Source organism: Amblyomma mixtum, chromosome 1, assembly GCF_055824585.1.
Source record: "Amblyomma mixtum isolate Tamu chromosome 1, ASM5582458v1, whole genome shotgun sequence".
Taxonomy (NCBI): domain Eukaryota; kingdom Metazoa; phylum Arthropoda; class Arachnida; order Ixodida; family Ixodidae; genus Amblyomma; species Amblyomma mixtum.
The window spans coordinates 303419629-303438465 of record NC_143012.1 but is presented as its reverse complement, the minus strand read 5'-3'; the positions used below and the strand labels follow the sequence as shown (position 1 = coordinate 303438465).

At 45.9% G+C, this 18837-nt stretch overlaps 1 protein-coding gene across 1 annotated transcript in view; it reads left to right on the top strand.

Annotated features, from left to right (window-relative positions):
* The window catches only part of LOC149372241 (uncharacterized), a 51555-nt gene extending 36014 nt beyond the window's left edge, over positions 1-15541 (top strand). The window contains exons 6-9 of the mRNA XM_089586013.1: positions 1868-1951; positions 4407-4635; positions 10311-10489; positions 13608-15541. Coding sequence (XP_089442139.1) covers positions 1868-1951; positions 4407-4635; positions 10311-10489; positions 13608-13826 — 711 coding nt within the window. The 3' untranslated portion in view covers positions 13827-15541. The remainder of the gene's footprint in view (positions 1-1867; positions 1952-4406; positions 4636-10310; positions 10490-13607) is intronic.
* The last annotated feature ends 3296 nt before the right edge of the window (positions 15542-18837 follow it).

Genomic DNA, 18837 nt, shown 5'->3' with positions numbered 1-18837 from the left:
ATCAGGCCACATCAGATACCCCTCACTTGTGCGTTTACTGTTACCAACTTTCCAATCTTCTATTTAGCCGAACATTACCTGCACGCCCGATGCAGGAATAAAACCGAGGGCCCTTTACCCTTGCCCTAAGTTAAATCTTCAGAGCGGTTATATACACGACGGCTGGCTGAAATATCACAGCGACTATAGAAGAAAGCTCGTTTATTCTTTTTTACAATAATCAATAACTGTAAGCACAGCGCTCGCTTTTTTGTTCACGCTAGGCGCCTTTATTGTGCGGTTTCTATGTGACGACAGTCGAAAGCATAAGAAGGCGCTTTATTCGAGGCTGCCTGAAGTTCAAAATTTGCTTCTTTCTTTTTTTTTTATTTCTAACGGCGATTCCAGCTCCCTATGCACAAAGGTTTACGCCTTTTCCCTCTTTTTTTTTTAACGCTGGCCACGCCTCTATGCCTGTCCACGGGCTGTGCCCACATTGTGAGAGAATGGCAAGCACACTCACACCGTTGCGAAAAGCGAGATGGCCAAGTTTTCTGCGCAATATAACCGTCGGGCGCCGCCGTAAAGTAAGGCGATTTTTAGACGTCCAAGACACAGGAAACCTACGAGAAACGTTCCTTTTTTTTTTCTTTCGAGCAGAGTGCGCGAGCACGATTTTAGCCCCTCGAGTGTAACTGAGGCGGCACAGTGGTCTTTCTCAACGCCGACTTACGTATACCTCATGAATCACGAGCGCGGCGCGTTTTTCTCCTTGTTGGCCGTAACATGGCGTTTATCGCTCGTGGCACGGCGCGCACCGCGAGAGTTGCCCGTTTTAGCGCGAAACGGAGAGAGTGGTGTTGCGCTTATACTTGACGTGTGGTGCAGGCCTTTGTCGAAAATACAGACCGCGTTGCAGCCATGACGGAGGATGGTACCCGTACCACTCCAGTGGCTTCAAAGCTCTACAGAGATTGCCTGGTGCAACAGCACTGCATATGTTTGGAACGCCTCGAAAGGAATTATAGCCACTCAACGCGGCCAAACATTGAATTCGGTAACGCCAACACCAGATATCTTCGCTTTTGACTAACTCAGCAGTATGCGAAATAGTAAACCAACGGTTTGAGGTGTCTTGAATCGGATTGTCGAGATGGATATGTTTTACGCTTTCATGTTAAATGAACTGGCTTTATGTTTCAGACCAGAGTCTGAACGATGTACTGTGAGAGTGCGTGCCTTTTGAATGCAGCAGAAGGAAAAAGAAATTTGTTGAGCTCAGCACTGAGGCCCTCAAAATTTTCGATAGCATTTGCGGGAAAACTCTGGGTCTTTTGGCACGATCGTGAAGCTCAACAGCACTCTTCTAGCCTGAGAAAGAGAGAAGGAAAAAACAGCCCCGAATAGTCATTAAAATCTACCTATCTTTTGGAGAGTAGGATCAGACATAGAGACTACCCGAGGAAGGACAGCACACGTCAGAAGCTCTGATCAGAGCGAAGTCCAGTGTGACCATTCGCAAGAGCCGGTGGGCGGTGGGGGGGGGGGGGGGGGGGGGGGGGGCGCTGCAGGAGTGACTTTACACGCTGCTATTAGAGGTACATGTAAAGGTGCATCGCAAGAGAAACGCTACAAAACGTCGTAAGAAATGAACGAAGGTCGCTCATTTTGTTTGCGTCTCGAGCGGAACACGGGCCGCGGTCACTTTCGCGTTTCCCGCGATGGGGTGTGGAACTCTGCTCGTCCTCCCAGAACCGCAGTGCGCGTAACCGTCGTCGAGTCTTGGTTTCGCCTCCCTGCAAGCCCCATGACGAACATTAAAGCGCTGTGTTTCAACGGTAAGCTGTGTGGCAGTACGGGCATAATTTCACTTTTCTTTTTGTTTCAGATCTACTGCATAATGTGCGTGTTGTCCCAGTACCAAGAATATGCCGTCGGAAGAAGAGGCATAGGTCAGACATGCAGGGCACCGGTAAGTGCATGCAGTTGAATATGGATCTGTTGCTAGTAAACTTCTTTCGTGCTACAAGCGCGGTGTAAGTGAGCAGGGCTACAGGTTAGCTTCTTTAAACTGTTCGGTCTGAACTGGTGCAGCATAGAGCGCACGGCCTGCGCTAATGCTTTGCAAGAATCTAGGCTCCCATTGTGAGTGCGATCAGAAGCGTTCTGAACGCATCATGGACAAGTTCCTGCATTTGAACGCACCTTGTTTTCTGCCTGCGTAGGCTCACGGCGGGAAGTTTATGGAAAAACAGGAATTGCGAAAAACCTACAGATCCTTGCGGTCTAAATAAGCCTTAAAAGTATACCTACTGCGTTTTCCCAACAAAGTCTCAGCTACATGTTTATATTTAAGGCTGCGCGCTTACACAAAAAGATAGTTTTTTTTTCTTCTCTCGCTAATCATGTTGGTCAAATGTTTAGGGGAATCCCCCAAGGTGGAGTAAATTTGTAATAAGGGAGTAATTACTCATTGGCATCCACCCAAGCGCAGCCATACGGCTACAAAGGAAAGCTATACAGCTTTCTCAGAAACTTCGTAGTTAAAGAAAAATTCGTCCTGGTCCGGGGTTCGAACCCGGGACCACCGCTTCACCGGAGCAGTCGCTCTACCAACTGAGCGGTCATGCGCTTCATGTTTCTCCGCGAAAGAAGAAACCCTTTCCTCCAAATGAGCTAACCGGGACGGCAAGCTTATGGTAGGGCGAGAGCGAATTGATCAATAACTCGAAGTGGGAACAGTGTTGGTCAAAACGAATTTTTCTTTAACTACGAAGTTTTTGAGAAAGCTGTATAGCTTTCCTTTGTAGCCGTATGGCTGCGCTTGGGTGGATGCCAATGAGTAATTACTCCCTTATTGCTAATCATGTGAGTAACGCATTTTCGGCGCGAGTTGCATGGCCATGAACTGGTGGTTGAGTTTGTTTTCATCCACGGCTAATGAATTTCATGTGCATTTTTTTGTGGCTAATTTGCAGTGATCTCGCCTGTTACTAAAAACTGCCCTAATAGAGCTACAGAACGACTTGACGGGATTGCTGTATTCAGTCAACCTGGTTACTGAATAATATGGGGAGCCTGTCACTTCAACGTGGACTATGTCAAAGGCTTGGGTTGTAATAATTAGTTATTTCTGCGAAAAACTGCTAACAGTCGTTTCCGTCTTGTCGTTTCTCTTCTCGTTCTGTCCTGTCTCTTTGGCGCCTTTAAGTATGAACCAAAACCACCTAGCCCAGCATCAAGTTTTCTTAAATCGCCTAAAGGAGTGATGATATGATACTTCCTTGAATGCGCATTATTGTGGCCAGACCTCCAGTGTCGCATTCCTAAACTTTTTCTTTTTGCTTTAACTGTAATAAACGCACACGCACTCCATCTTTTTTCAGATATTTTGTAGTCTTTGCGCTTTACCCTTCGTGAACACAACTGACAGCTTCACAACTACGCATGTAGACCCTGAGAGCGGACATAATATTTTTTTTGCCTTGCTTGCCCCGTTACTTTGCACCTGCTTTTCCGACATATCCCAGATTCCTCAACAACTGATTACTGCTCGCTGTTACTGAACCAGCAAGAATTGACATGTTTACACTGCCATTAACGGTGCTAAGAGCACTGCTAGTGTTTTCTTACTAACAGTGAAGCTGTGCCTGAATGCTGACACTCAGTATTTTTATGTCAATGCGCATTTCCTTTTTTTTTATTTATACATTGTGGGCTATCTAATTTAGTCTGAATATATCTCTTCGATGGCAAGGCAAAGTGCCGTTACTTAGTTCTTGGATGCAGCTGCTAAGGAAATAAATACGAATTGCGCAAACGAGCGGATCAAACGCAAGACGACTGCCCAGATATATGCAACAGACAGAGCGCGGTAGAGAGGAGAGGCTTAATGAGAGGAAGCATTTTAAAATGCTGGGTGTTTAAAATTTTGCGAAGTGTTCCAAAAGGAAACACAATTATTTTTCACTCCGTTCTCCAGTAAGGTCATAGGGTTCACATTCACCATCCTGTGCTATGCGTCTATGGTAATTCTTTGCACATATTATGGGGAATACCGCTTTTACTCGCAAATGAACGCACCCTCTATTTTGACTGTCAAAATTTTCTGCGCATTCTCTCCCGTGTAACAACCACACCTCTGACATTTTCAAACGCCAGATATACTCTGTGGGTTTTTATTTTTATTAATGACAAATGACTGACCAAGTAAGTATTAATAATACTGTCTAACTGCCTCGTTCGTTCATGTAAGCATTTCATTTCATTTTATTTCCTTAAAGACCCCATGACTGGGGTATTACATAAGGGGTGGGAAACGATAATGAAAACATTCTTACAATTGTACATAATTTTTTGCATTTTCATTAATCCCCAACATTTCCGATTGCCCGCAAGTACAGCACTCGCTCTCTCTATTCTCGCAGCTGCCTGTTGTATCCGCGTACAACAGCAATCGCAACAACAGCAGCAGCCGCCGCGGTGGAGGTGATCGCTCGACGCTCAGTCGCATCGCTTCGTGGCCCAGTCGGCGCATCTCTCGCAAGCAGGCTTTGCCGCAAGGCGCACGCGTACCCACGTGCAGCATCGCTGTGGCCGCGGAGGCGGCACCCTCCGCCGACGCTGCGGCATCGACGACGGCTTCCATAGCCCCAGGTGACTGCTGTCTCCCGAACGCGCGCTTCCATTCATCACGGCTGCTTCCTCGTGCGAGGGGAAGGTCTTCGCAGGCCCTCGGCAGCTCTAGCGGAGCTGACCGGGTTATTTGTCGCTAAAGCGTGTGACACTGATGAGGGAAGTTGATGTTGTTGGTATTGCGGCCTTAAATAAGTGTCGCCAGCCCACGATTGGGTTGGATTGCAAAGGGGAGATTCAAAACATCACACAGCTGAAAATAAATAGAAAACAAGCCTATCGTAAACATCAAGTAAAAAAATGAAACGTTTAAAAACATGTTGCCCTCCCCAGAAGCGAACAACTAACTACGATACAGGGCTGACGACTGGGCGAGTTGGTACCAATTCGTCTTAAAACCAGCCGGAAGACACAACACAGGAGAAGAGAAGAGCACAAGACGAGTCTTCTTTTACCACTTTCCGTCAATAAAATTTCGGTTGTTAGTCCAGCCTCGTCTTGTGCTCATCTCTCCCCGTGTGTTGTGTCTTCCGGCTGGTTTTAAGATGTAACTACGGTAGCTGTTTTACTGCCTCCGCCTGCTCTCTCCCACATGTTTCCTTTCCTTGTCTGCGCCTTTTTTTTTGTGCTTATGTGTGCCTTTCGTCCTGTTCTTTTTGCGCAGTTTTACTCGTTCTGTTTTAACTTGCCCCTAGTAAATGCGAAGTCTTGCTGTTACAGCGAATATAGGGCTATTCCTACCCTCGTACTCAATTTTTCCAAACAATCGCAACTTGGCGCTCTAAAAAATTTTGTTCGCTGTGTTATGTGCGCCTGGTTAGGACTTACTCAAACAAAACACGACTGCGAGGATGACTGTATTGGGTGACTAATTGCTTTCTCGACTTCAAACTTTCAGCATACTGACTTGCACTGAAAAGCCTATTTATTCACTCTCCTTAGAGCGTTCCATGCTCGAAATCCTTTCAAACGTTCAGTTTTTAATCTAGACATTTGAACGGTGTTTAAATGCAAGACACGTGTAAAAGCCACAAATATGTGCGGAACCTCTCCGGTGCCTTAAATCAAGCTCACTGAAAACGTGACCAAGCCGAAGTTTTATAGCAATATTAACTTTTTTCGCTTGTTTTCATTAGCCTCAAAAATTAAGGAAGTCTGTGCGTATTTTGGGGGTCGTGTACGTCAGAAAATTCGACTACGTTACACCTGTGCCACGTGAATTCGTTGCATGCAAGAACGTCGGAAGATCAAGAGCACCCCTAGCTGTTGACCGGTTCTTCTCTGTCACGTGACTGGATGGGCTCTTTCTTTTCTCAACAGGCGAAAAGTCCGAAGCCGGCTCACAGAAGCAAGCGCAGTTACGAAATGGTGTATACTATGTATAGCAGCCGACGTCTGGAAGCAGTGGTGCGACGGAAAACTTAACGCAGGCACTGAGAACTCCGCAGCGCTTGTAGTTCGTTTCGGGTGCAATAAGGACCCACGCTGAAGACGCTCACAAAAGCTACGAGCCCGCGGGGCGCAGCCAATTAACCCCGTCTCGCAACTGCTTCAACAACAGACTCCCGGTTTTATGTTCAGCGAGCGCGGATAGTTAAATATAACTACGAAAGCGGAAGTGGAATACAATGCTATAGAGATAAGGCACCAGGAAACACTTGACCGATAGACCGGCAGCCACGAACAACGAAAGTGCCCGGAAGCTTCGGGATAGGCTCCTTTGAGTGAGCAGTGCAAGCCCGGATGCCGTACTTGGTACAGCTTTGCAAACACTTGTTCCTCTAGGACAAACAGCGAAGGAATGGCAGGGAAACGGGGTTATGGCTTTTAACTTTCAAGCATTTGCGATTGAGAACGGCGCCCATGAACTAATACTGTCTATTGTCTTGCAAGTTTGTTTGTTTGTTTGTTTGTTTGTTTGTTTGTTTGTTTGTTTGTTTGTTTGTTTGTTTGTTTGTTTGTTTGTTTGTTTGTTTGTTTGTTTGTTTGTTTGTTTGTTTGTTTGTTTGTTTGTTTGTTTGTTTGTAACAATACTTTGTTCGGTGCTATAGCTGAATCTGGAAATTTTATACTTTGATTGGTTGCGTCAGGGTCGTGGGAGGCCAACTTGTTGAATTTAATTTTCATTGACACTAACAACGTAACTGACATAAATATTCACATAAAGAGACATAGGGTTCTACTTGAAACAGTTTGCTGTCCTCGTTAGATTGATTTAAAGGGGAAAAAATATTGGGAGACACTTTAAGCACCTTAAGAGTGGGATGCGATAGCACCAGAGATCCGCGTTGTTGCAATTTGGTGTTTCTGTGCTATTTTTTAGGCGTTTCGGTATTGCTCCCCAGACCCTCTCAACCTGTACACTTCATTACATTGAGTGTTAGAACGAGAGAGACTACTCCGCTTCAGTAAGTTGGTTTTATTGGCGGGGAAAAAAAGAAAAAGTCGCGCGTTGCTGGCACATCGACGTCTTTTTCTTCGTCGTCTTCCAAACATCTCCCAAACATCTCCCAAACATGGTCGGAAACTTTGTCAGCTAACAGAGTGATGTCACCTTTAACATTTGACATTTTCAGAAGCGCTAAAACAACAAGGACGCAGAGGGAACAGACAGGGACGAGCGCTCTGCGTCCTTGTTGTTTTAGCGCTTCTGAAAATGTCAAATCTGCACCAACTAGCCCGATCCGCTACCCTTCTGGTCACCTTTAAGCTTCGAGTACAGATGAAACATGCTTCACATGAACGCGACCCAATTTGTCGTCTATGTCTGCGTTGTCATTGTCGGTTGATTGCTGTTGGTTGCGCTGCGCACAATTCATTCTAGCTGGGGGAATATTTAGTTCAGTAAATCCCAGTCGCCAGTCTACATTCGTCGTGTGTCCGCTCCTTTGTCGTCCTTTGTGTGTTTGAATGTTTTTCTTTTGAAGCTACTTTCAGCTTTTCGAATGATGTCACCATGCCACGTTCTGCACAGTGCGCAGTCCTCGCTTAAGCAAACTGAGGAAATATCGAGAAATTTTCAGTAATTTCGGCCCGTAAGCGAAGTTACAGAAAGCACACTGAGGTTCATATTCTGGGCTTTCTTGATTAAGCTACAGGCCTCCCAAGACCCTGAAGCGCGAAATATGACGCTTTTTCAGGCCATCGTCTAGTCACTTGAGTCACTATCTTCATTTTTAATGGATTAACCTTACTACCCTCGTTTCCGCTTAATCTATCCTCTTAACAGGTGAAGACGATTTCTCGCTTACTTGAAGAGCAAAACTAGAGAGGCACGAGGCGGCTGAAATTTCATACACTAACCCGCTGCAGTGTTCCAACCAAAAACTGTGCTAAATAAGGAATGGCCTTTTTTTTTCTTGTTTCTTAATTTGCGCGCCCTAGCCTACTTTTTTCGCTCGCTGGCAAAAACTTTCCATCCCAAGATGTTCCGAGAAATTGGAGACGCCGAACTCTAACAGTGCAGCAAAGTAAATTCATTCGTGCTTCAATTCGTAAATTCAATGCTGCACCATAGCGCCCGTAATAACATGCCCCGTGATTCCCTCACTTTGCCGCAGAGATAGGAGCTTTAGAAATTTCGGTTACTTTCTCTGTTGCTTTCCTCTAGCCTCCCTCTCACCCCTCTCTCCTTTCTTCTTTTTGCAGCAGCGGTTGCGCGAGGAGCATCAAAAACAAAAAATCGCGCCACAGATTATCCCAGTACTGCTATCGTAACATGCGGAGAAATTCTTTGTGAAGACATAGAAATATGTACGCCATTACTGAAGCCAAGAAATCGCGTGCTTGATAGAAGCAAAGATCGTTCGAAGCGAGCAATGCACCGGCACGCAAGAAGCAAAAAAAAAAAAAACTAAGCTTAATGTGTCAGCAAAATAAGAAAGTCGAAAAGATTGTGAAAGAAATGCTCCTCTATTAAAACTGCTGATCGACCAACTCACCGTCAGCTTGATCACCAGCGCTCCGCCTTCACGATCCGGCACTAAAATGTGCCCGAGAGGATGGGAGACTAAAAATTCGTAAAGGGTTGCAGCCATGATGTATCTACGAAAACAGGTACACCAGTGTTGCAAAGGCCAGATAGGAAAGTGGCGAGGCGTTACGGCACATTAGCTTCGGTTTCAAAACGGATTCGAGACAGGCAGCTGGCGCACTGGGCGAGAGTATACGGCTGGGCTGTCGGATATGGAACATTCTGGGGCTCTTGTATTTCTCTCCACACGACATTCAGCGCCAATGGTTCTTAAACCTCACGGACATTTTTCCTCAAAAAAAAAAAAAAAAGCTTCCATATGACTGAGCGCTTGGAACCGAAGAGATGATGCCGTCGCGTCTGTGTGCCGCTTCCTTTTTCGATACTGGCAAGCCCCATCGTTTCGGGATTCATCCCGCCTTATTTGCGATGCCGTAAGGAATCATTCATCATCATTCCCCTCGACGACCGCTCTTTCCCCTCCCATTATCCACCATCTTTCAGTGCTTATTTTTCGTACTGTTCGCCCGTACAAGCCCGTCTTCGACACACAGTATTCACATCGACCACGCGTTACCACCATTCGACGCTCGGGAAATGGGTCGCGCTGCTATGGTCTCTTCGTAGCTGTTAGCGCTGATTTCTTCTCCAAGCATTGCGAACAAATCGTTCCAGTCACGAACTACGAAGCGAACGTCGCCAAATTGCCGATGCAAATCAAGCTGCAAATGGTTATACACCGCACGCTCGCTTCTTGCATCTTTGGTCTCGTCGAATTGCCTTGGGTTGTTGTAATAGGCCGCGCGGGAAATCGCCTGCAATGTTGCCAGCCGTGCGCCATATTGCACAGCTGTTAAGAATTTCATGCATTTAGCTCTGTTCTGCTTGTTAACCATAAGCCTTCAACAAATATAAGCGTTATACAATAGCAAATTGTTATTGAAAGTGCAGAACAATAATCCCGCAGCGAAAATTTATCCCGGTGAGACATGAACCGCGACTTAGTATATATGCTGCACAGCGCACCAAGTTCCTGCGCGAGCAAAACCGTTCTCTCGCCATATGCGTGAATTCTAAGCAGGTTTTAGCACATGTTTCGCTTGTGCTCCTTTCATGTTCTCGAGGTTATTATCTCGAAGTGTTTGTTGCTTGCCGAGGACAATTCCATTCAATTTTCGTTCTTAGCAAAAACCGATTCCTTCATTCTTTCTTGCTAATTTATTGTTAGTTCGACAGCGAAATACACATTTGTTACTGAGAAGTTTGGATTTAAAAATTGAACTTTTTCTTGCACCACTCGGTTCAAGCTCATGACGTGAAGACCGAAAAGAACTCCGTGATCACCAACTAGAAGTGAATGGTTGTGCAACCTGGCCTCAGGAATCTGCTATAAAAACCAGTCTTGACATCACCGTATAGCTTGCTTTCGAAAACGGCCGATGGCGCCGATACCTGTATTGCATCCTGTTGTTTTTTTCTAGCTTATATGAGAGCGCCGTTTTCCTTGAGAGGAGTGACCAGAACGCGGCAATTTGTCGATAAAGGCCAATTTCAATTTGTCCTAAGTGTTCCTCCCGTAATTTACAATGAACGCAATTGCAAATAAGCGCTCGTTTCTCGCGTTCCCTACGTCCTACGCACACAACTGCGCTTGCAGTTACATATGGATCACCAAATGGCCTGATCTGTCGCTATATGTTATTGCATTTTCATCTTTCCTCAGGCAAAGCCGCGAATGGCGTGACTCACATCGCCAGGGAGAACCTCCTCATGCCAGAAGCTCCACACATGTTCGGCTACAGCCAAGACGATATCTCAAGCGGCCTTCACTTGTCTACGGCGGAAACATCTCTCCAGCCTTCGGCAGAGGAAACCGAGATGGGAGGGAACCTCAGCGAACTGGTGAGATGCGTTGGAATGATGGATAAATAAGATGCGCTGGAGCCGCTGAAATGCGCTGCTTGTAGAAAAAAAAGTCCTGTTTCGTCGAAGTATTGCCCGCCGCGTCACACACTGCGAATATCTTGCGCATCATGTTCCACTTTCTAAACAATCCTGTTCCCATTATCCTTTCGCTGCTTGTTGTCAGTTTCTATTTGCTTTGTGCGGTGCTGGACTTTACAATGCTGGACAGGTCATGATTTCACGTCTTCCCTTCCATAAGCGGCATGATTTTGAGGTTTCAGTGCTTTTGAAAGGCACCACTTATAATAGCAATTGTGCTTCTTTGCATGAAGCTGACTACACAGTTGGTCAACAAGCTTTAGAGTAAACGACGACCGCATTGAACTTAACGTACCACAATTCACTAGTATCAAAATATTATTCGAGACAACTAATAACAAAAGAATGCATCCCTTGCATTGCCTGAGTATATTGTGACCACCAACGCCTAAAAAAAAACAATATTTAACGCTACACAAAAAGAAAAGAGTTGCTGTGTGATTCTTCGCCTAACGCGAGGCTTCATTCTGTTACTCAGGGGTTTCGACAAAGCAGCCTCTGACGAAAGTACAGAACAGATTTCCAAGGTGGCAACAAATGCATATTTTCGCAAAGATTTAACTCGGGTACGCGTCTGCACGACTCTTGCCTGTTCCTTCTTTTCCTTTGAAGAACTGCAATATCCTATCTGCCTTGAAAAAGCACGACGTCACCAGCATTGCGGCAGCTCTATCTCCAGCTCCGTCCCGGCTGCGAGCTCCAAAGTATAGTAGCTCACGGCGAGTAAGAGCGACACTAGGGCCTCGACGTGCTATTGAGCTTCCGCAGAAGCCCAGACGCTCTCAAGCTCTCGAAGTAAACAAGGATCGCTCCATCAAATCTCCAGGAATTTGGGACCCCAAAAGTGTCGTATGAAACCGCAACATAATCCGGCGTCTCCTCCGCTCAGCAGGCAAGTGGCAGTTTATGCTTTCGGTGAAGGCTGAGTGCGTCGGGAGACGCCATTTCTGGGAGAATACTTGCTGTCTTTTTGTCGTGGCGCCCGTCGCTGACAAGTAAGCATGCGTGTGCTTTGTTCGTGGGGATTCACGCCACATCGTAATTGAATTTGGTACTGCCTAGTGGCCCAGCTGAGAAGTGTAGCAAATTTTGTTTCCCACATTCTAGAGATAGAGAATAAAATATTCGTATTTGCAGCTGGTTCTTTTACGCCTGGGCACTCTATATGCAGAGCTCGAATCAAATCTCCTGGGAAAGCTGCCAGAGGCCTGTGATTTTTTTAATTTTTTTTTTAAATATTAAGGGCTTAGAATGACGCAGGAAGTAAAAGAATGAAATCCTTGCATATGGACGCCAAGGCAGAAATTGAATTTTCTAGATCTCTTATTTTAGTGGTCACGTACTCTATAAATCGCCAGAGACTTGAGGCGACGAGGACTTTTCCTGCGGCTACTGCAATAGAGGCAGTAACAGACAGGCACATGTGTGAGTGAGTGAGTGAGTGAGTGAGTGAGTGAGTGAGTGAGTGAGAGAGGGAGGGAGGGAGGGAGGGAGGGAGGGAGGGAGGGAGGGAGGGAGGGAGGGAGGGGGGAGGGAGCGAGCGAGCGAGCGAGCGAGTGAGTGAGTGAGTGAGTGGGTGAGTGAGTGAGTGAGCGAGCGAGCGAGCGAGCGAGTGAGTGAGTGAGTGAGTGAGTGAGTGAGTGAGTGAGTGAGTGAGCGAGCGAGCGAGCGAGCGAGTGAGTGAGTGAGTGAGTGAGTGAGTGAGTGAGTGAGTGAGTGAGTGAGCGAGTGAGTGAGTGAGTGAGTGAGTGAGTGAGTGAGTGAGTGAGTGAGTGAGCGAGCGAGCGAGCGAGCGAGTGAGTGAGTGAGTGAGTGAGTGAGTGAGAGAGGGAGGGAGGGAGGGAGGGAGGGAGGGAGGGGGGAGGGAGCGAGCGAGCGAGCGAGCGAGCGAGCGAGTGAGTGAGTGAGTGAGTGAGTGAGTGAGAGAGGGAGGGAGGGAGGGAGGGGGGAGGGAGGGAGCGAGCGAGCGAGCGAGTGAGTGAGTGAGTGAGTGAGTGAGTGAGTGAGTGAGTGAGTGAGTGAGTGAGTGAGTGAGTGAGTGAGTGAGTGAGTGAGTGAGTGAGTGAGTGAGTGAGTGAGTGAGTGAGTGAGTGGATCCACACACTAAACCTCTATGGCTGGGCACAACAGGCATTACATGAATAATCCATGGGTGCACCCGGCTTTCTGTGCAAGCTAGGCGCAAACTTACGCGCGAGTTTGGTGGTGCGCTGAGTACACAGCAGTGTGTGGGCGCTTTTGGAAGAGCACAATTTGTTACACGGTGACATATTTCAATACACTGAGAAAAGAAAAGTAAAACGAAGTAAGTTTTTAATTCTTTATCAACACACATAAATAGACGTAGTGAAAGAACAACCTTATTATGCACACTGAAATGCGTAATTGTTTCCATGGACTCTCTACTAAATGCTTCCAATGTGGCCTTCAAACACACACGAGTAAAATCAGCGGGCACTAATCAAAATTTCTACCACGAAGCTTCAACACTGGAGACAAAAAATACAATCCTCAGCCTTGCACATATGAAACAGGAACAAAATCGATGGACACGTCTACAACGTCACTGACGCAAATTTATGACAGCATGGTTTGAACAGCACGCTACAGCCCACTTGCCGTCTCTGCTGTATCTCGCTACACCGTTGTTTGGCTTGTTGTTGGGAGCACTTTTATGTCGAATAAGCTTGCCTTCCTGCCGATAAAGAAAGCGACTACGCGTGAATTATTTTGTATTTCTTTTTCTTGTTGAATGCTCCGCCACACTGCCATTTTTCGCGTTTGGCTGTGACGTCAGAGCCAACGCTTAATAAAATAAAAAAAACGTTGGTCGTGGGATCAGTTAGTAAAGATGGCACTGACCAATGGGAAACACACAAAGCAATATATTAAAAAAACTGTTACAATAAACGGCCTGAGATTTTGCACCTGCCGTTTTAGTATTATTCATAAGTGGCCTCAGATTTTGCCCCTCCCAGAGTAGCATCATTCATCGCGCTTTTCTAACACCTCCCAGGTTCTTGACACGAGCTCGGGCGCTGCGCAGCTGGAGGAGCTAGACAGCAAGCTGCGCATCCAGTGTGAAGCGATGAAGACCACGACGGAAAGGGCCCAGGACCACAGCAGCGTCAGTCCGGACTCCGCCAGCCCTTTCCTGGACAGCCGGCCGCTGCTCCATGTCACGAGTGGCACTGACGTCCGCTACGAGCAGAGCAAAACTAAAGACGACGTTTGAGCGCTTCAGTGTACGATGATTGGATTGTCATGGGCCAAAGCTGCACTATGGGCTGTGAGCCACGCCGTAGTGGAGGGCACCGGGTTCGTTTACGCCACCCGATGTTTTTTAATTCGCACAAAAATTTCAGCACAAGGGCATGTTTTGATCAAAAGGGTTGAGAATTGGGCGAGTTGGTACGAATTAATACTGCTGTGGCATGTTTTTATTTCGCCTGTGCGGCTTACACGGTCGCGATCGAGCCTGCATTGACCCATGGAGCCATTGAGTGAAAGTAGAGGATGAACGCTTGACTTACTTACGAGCTCCATCACTGAAAGGTTACGCAATCACTACGCGCTCATCTCAACGCAGAAGTCCAAGGGTGAGGATGGGAGAATAAAACGGCTCAGGGAAGAGGAGCGCAGTTTACTCATTGACACATTGAACAAGAAAAAGAACGATGTCGTCGGCTTGGCCTAGATTGTGAAACTTTAGGAAAAGACAGAAAATATTAACAAGTGTTTATAAAAAATTAAATTAATAAAGAATGAACTGGTGATCTGTCTGCGGACAACCGAACGTGTCATTAAAGAAGCAGACAGCCCTAAATTTAATTGCACATTTTTTTTCATGAGAGTACATGGATGACTGCGTGATATTCCTTTACTAACACTCAGTAATTTAAAATTGAATTTCTTCTTGATGCTCTTTCGGTTTCAGTTTCTTCAACCGAACGTCGGCTGAGACGTGTAGTTGGTGTTTAGGTCAGGTGAGGCACAAAAAGAACTGCAATCTAATCGCTGATACGGAGTTATAATTCACCACAGCACTTAAGCCAGTCCGCTTGAAGAGCTGGAGTGAAAAGAAACGGCGTATCAGCAGTTTTAATGCCATTTCTGCCACGCCTCGCTTGACCTGAACCCCAACTACATGTCACAGCCGTTGATCGGATGATTAAACCGAAACTAAAATACAATCAAGAAGAAATCCAGTCATAAATTATTGAGCGGCCTTAGGCGAATGCCACGGGGGCCACAGAGTGAGCCATGTATACTAATGTCTAATGTTTCATTTGATAGAAGAAAACACGCAACAAAAATTTGGTGTATATCTTTCCGTTAGAGCACACATAAAGTTGCGCTTGCATTGCTTGATCACGACATCGGGAATAGTTTGCTGTGGAAATGAGGCGCAGAAAGCAGCACAGGCATTAAAGCTAAAAGAAAGCAAAGGCATATAAAGAGCAAGAACGATTAGGTCAGTTACAGTGCACTTTTAACGTCAACAGCGTTACAAGAATGCGCTAGCAGCTGCATTGAGGAGACTCGACCGCATAAGAAAAAAGGGAAAAGATGTAACCTACAGCAAAAACAAGGAGAAAGCGCAGTTTTTGACCTGAAGACAACTGTTTCTGTTGGGTTCGTGCAAGCAACTCGAGAACGTCACGCCCAGCAGTTCGCACAAAAACTTAAGCCGACACATTTTCTGCTAGCTGATTTCTTTAGAGATGGCTAAACTGCTCCGACACAATTGAAAAACCGAAAGCAAGAGGTGAGAAAAGTGAAAATAAAATTTAGTGGAATGTTATCAAACGCTGGCTCGGGTTCCCTATCCTTCCTCTGTGAATGGATACAAAAAGGGGTTATTAAATTCAAATTGAAAAAGCGTAAAAACAGCCGCGTGGAAACACATGAATGGCGTCAAGTAACGCCCTTTGAGTCGCAGGTGTCCCGAGAAGCCTGGAAATGTGCATAAGCAATGCAGCATCTTATTTTATTGTGTGCTTGTGTATAACTGTTCGAGACAGTGCCTCAAGTTTCGTGCTTCGCTTCTTTGATTTTCTTGACTTCAGCTGTAGATTGAACAACGCTGCATCGTTTTATTGGCACGACGTTAGACTGAGAAAGACAATATCACCATGGGCTCAGAAAGCTTTGCCACACAGTGAAAGTGAGCCTGCATATATCATCGGCGTAAAGCAAGCATTCGCGCATGCGGAGGGAAAAAAAGCGGCCTCAAGAAAGTCACATTGTTCGACTTGAACAAAGTGCATAATCAACGCTGCTCATAACTGAATTTGAGCGAACTACCATCGAAAATGAAGATAAATGATTCTGAAGATTATTTTGTTCCTTCATCCCTCGTTATCTACGAGTAAAATGGCGCTAAAGGGTTGGGTCACCGATGTTATCAATTTTTTATGGCTATTTCATAGTTTTCCTTCCGTCCTATGTTATAAAAATGAACAATAAAAAAGATGCTGACTGAAGCATGATTAGATATCACAGCATTTTACGGGCAGTGATGCCTATGTTTGGGGGCTTTCCGGTAAAAAAAAATGGGTTGCCTTATTGCAAGACATCAACCGGCAAAATATAGCATTCAATCACGAGGGGAGATTATATCGTACGTGATGCAAGGAGTCTGATGAGCGAACACTTTTCGGAAAAACGCAGTATATTAGTGCTATATCGCATTAAACAAAAATTACCGGCAGCACTTAAGGAACTCACGCTCGAGTGGTGCGAAAGTATTGCAATTGGATTACAATTACATTCTAATTATGTTCCAATTTTATTCTAATTATTTTATAATTCTATTCTAATTCTATTCTATTCCTTTGTGCTGCAGTTGTAAGCACTAATACTGTCGGTTAATGGTTAACATTCATATTTGCTTGCCTTTGATTACGTCACACTGCTTCGACCAATCGCGAGTTTTGTAAATGCCGCCACTTTCTGGGTGAAGCCAGCTCCGGGTTTTCTACGAGGCCTCAAATTATTTGGTGAATACGAACATTATATACCCAAGATATAAAGATAAGCGCGACGGCATGGTGTGAAAGACTGGGCACGTACAACAACCCGTCGTCTTTCAGCGGTTGGCGACTGCTTCTTCCTCTTGCTGGAACTTTTGTAAATTGTAGTAAAAATATTTACAGTGATTTAGCTCTGGTTAAACCTGAAGGATTGCGAAAGCAACGTGGAGAGAGAGCGAGGCGATGGAGAGCGCACGGCAGCGGCGGCGGCCCCGGCACGCTAGCTATGCGCCGCTACTGCGCATGCGCAACTGGCGAGCGCGGCGGCGGCACCTCTGAGTCAGCCGCGCAGCAACGGCGGCGGCGCGACAGCTGTGCGCCGTGTGACGTCACTGCTCCTCGCGCATGCGCAGTATGGCATTTCGTCAGCTCCACGAAATGGCTCGGCGACTCGCGTAGTGCTGCTTTCGCAACAAAACGACCACGAAGTTTGTTCTTTCCACACCACCTGTGTCACATAGAAATGTTTTTGTTGCGCTTAAATTAATGACATAGTATGTATCCTCAGGCCTTGGTCAGCGTGCGCTCTCACTGCGCACTAGGCAGACACGCGCAAAGCGTTGAATACGGTGTGAGGGCTTCTAAAGGTTGTCGTGGACTTCACTGATACTATGTCAGTAGCCGATATTCCACTATCATTAAATCGTGGTGTGATGTTTTCCTTAGTGCTCTTATGTAAGTGTGGTCAAATGTTTTAGGGGAAACCCCCAAGGTGGAGTGGAGTAGATTTGTATTAAGGGAGTAATTACTCATTGACATCCACCCAAGCGCTGCCTCACGGCTACAAAGAAAAGCTATGGGTAGGAAAGCTATGTAGCCGTATGGCTGCGCTTGGTTGGATGTCAATGAGTAATTAGTCGCTTATTACTTATGTAAGTCTGTGCTCATTACTTGCTAACATCGGTTTGATTCCCCTAAGCGCAGACGTCCCGCATAGACCACGCCAAAAGTATGCATTCGTGTATTGTTTCTTGTTGCCTTCTTGTTTCAAGCGTTTTTTTTTATACGCGTATCACTTGTGTCGTTTATTGCAAAGACGTTGAAAAACAAGAGCTGCCATCAAATGTTGACAGAGATTAGGCTTCTTTATATATAATTAATAAATAATGCAGTTCATCTCGAAACAGACCAACTTCCGTCTCCTGAAGGAGCGATCGGCACTGTCAGTTGTGCGCCTATCTATGCTGATAATCAATTCAGATACAGTTTATAAGTGGGGCCCGCAATTCGTTTCCGGGTTTTATATTTTCCTCAATTAGAGGGGTTAAAACAGGGCGGTATTTTTTTAGTTTAAATTCGGGTACAAATAGGGCTATTTAAGAAACATATCCGTAACTAGAGTTTTTCGGAGTTTTTTTTTTTTGCAGCAAACGACAATTTACTATGAGCACTGTTTTTTGCTATAATGCCCTAATTTTTTCTTAGTATGCCACAACAACACTGAAATCACAGTTCTCGCGGAAAAAAAAATTATTTAAGATATTTCCGAGGCACTATAAAACGAGACGACAAAAAAAAATGGCGCTGGCTATTGTATGAAGGAAGTCAGGCTATATTTTGTATTCTGCTTCAGTGCAAAGTGAAAAAAAAAGCCTATTTTTAAAAATTGTGTAAAGTCTTAAGTGAAACACCATGTATAGGTATATACTGACGAGTCCCTCATTCCATTCCCCTTGTGTGTTCTCTATAGTCGGATACAACTTAAGAAGGCAGCGGCTTTTCCCGGTCAAAGGGACCTCTTCAAGCCAATGGCGTAGGCCGATTCTCATGACCCTGCTAGGGTGACAATGCAGGGAGCGGTGCCACAATGGAGAGAGGGGTCTATCCCCGACTATGGAGGGAGCGGGCTATCCCCTTTCATCTGCCACTCCCTGCATTGTCACCCTAGCAGGGCAATGAGAATCGGCCGACGCCTTTGGCTGGAGAGGCGTACTTTGACAGGGAAAAGCCGCTGCCTTCTTAAAGGGATGCTGAAAGGTTTCCCCAATAAATTCAGTGAAGATATACACTTTACAGTTTTCCACCCTCGGAATTCGAATTTCTCATCGAAATTAGGCAAAAGAAAGCGCAAACCTATTTTATTTTGGCGAAAAGTGCCGCAGCAGCCTCGAGCCAGCTCGCGCGCCTCGTTGCCGCCTGTGATTGGCTGGGCGCCTCGTGACGTAAACACTGGCGTTGGCTCGGTGAGCCCGGCTCGGTCGCCGCCGATGT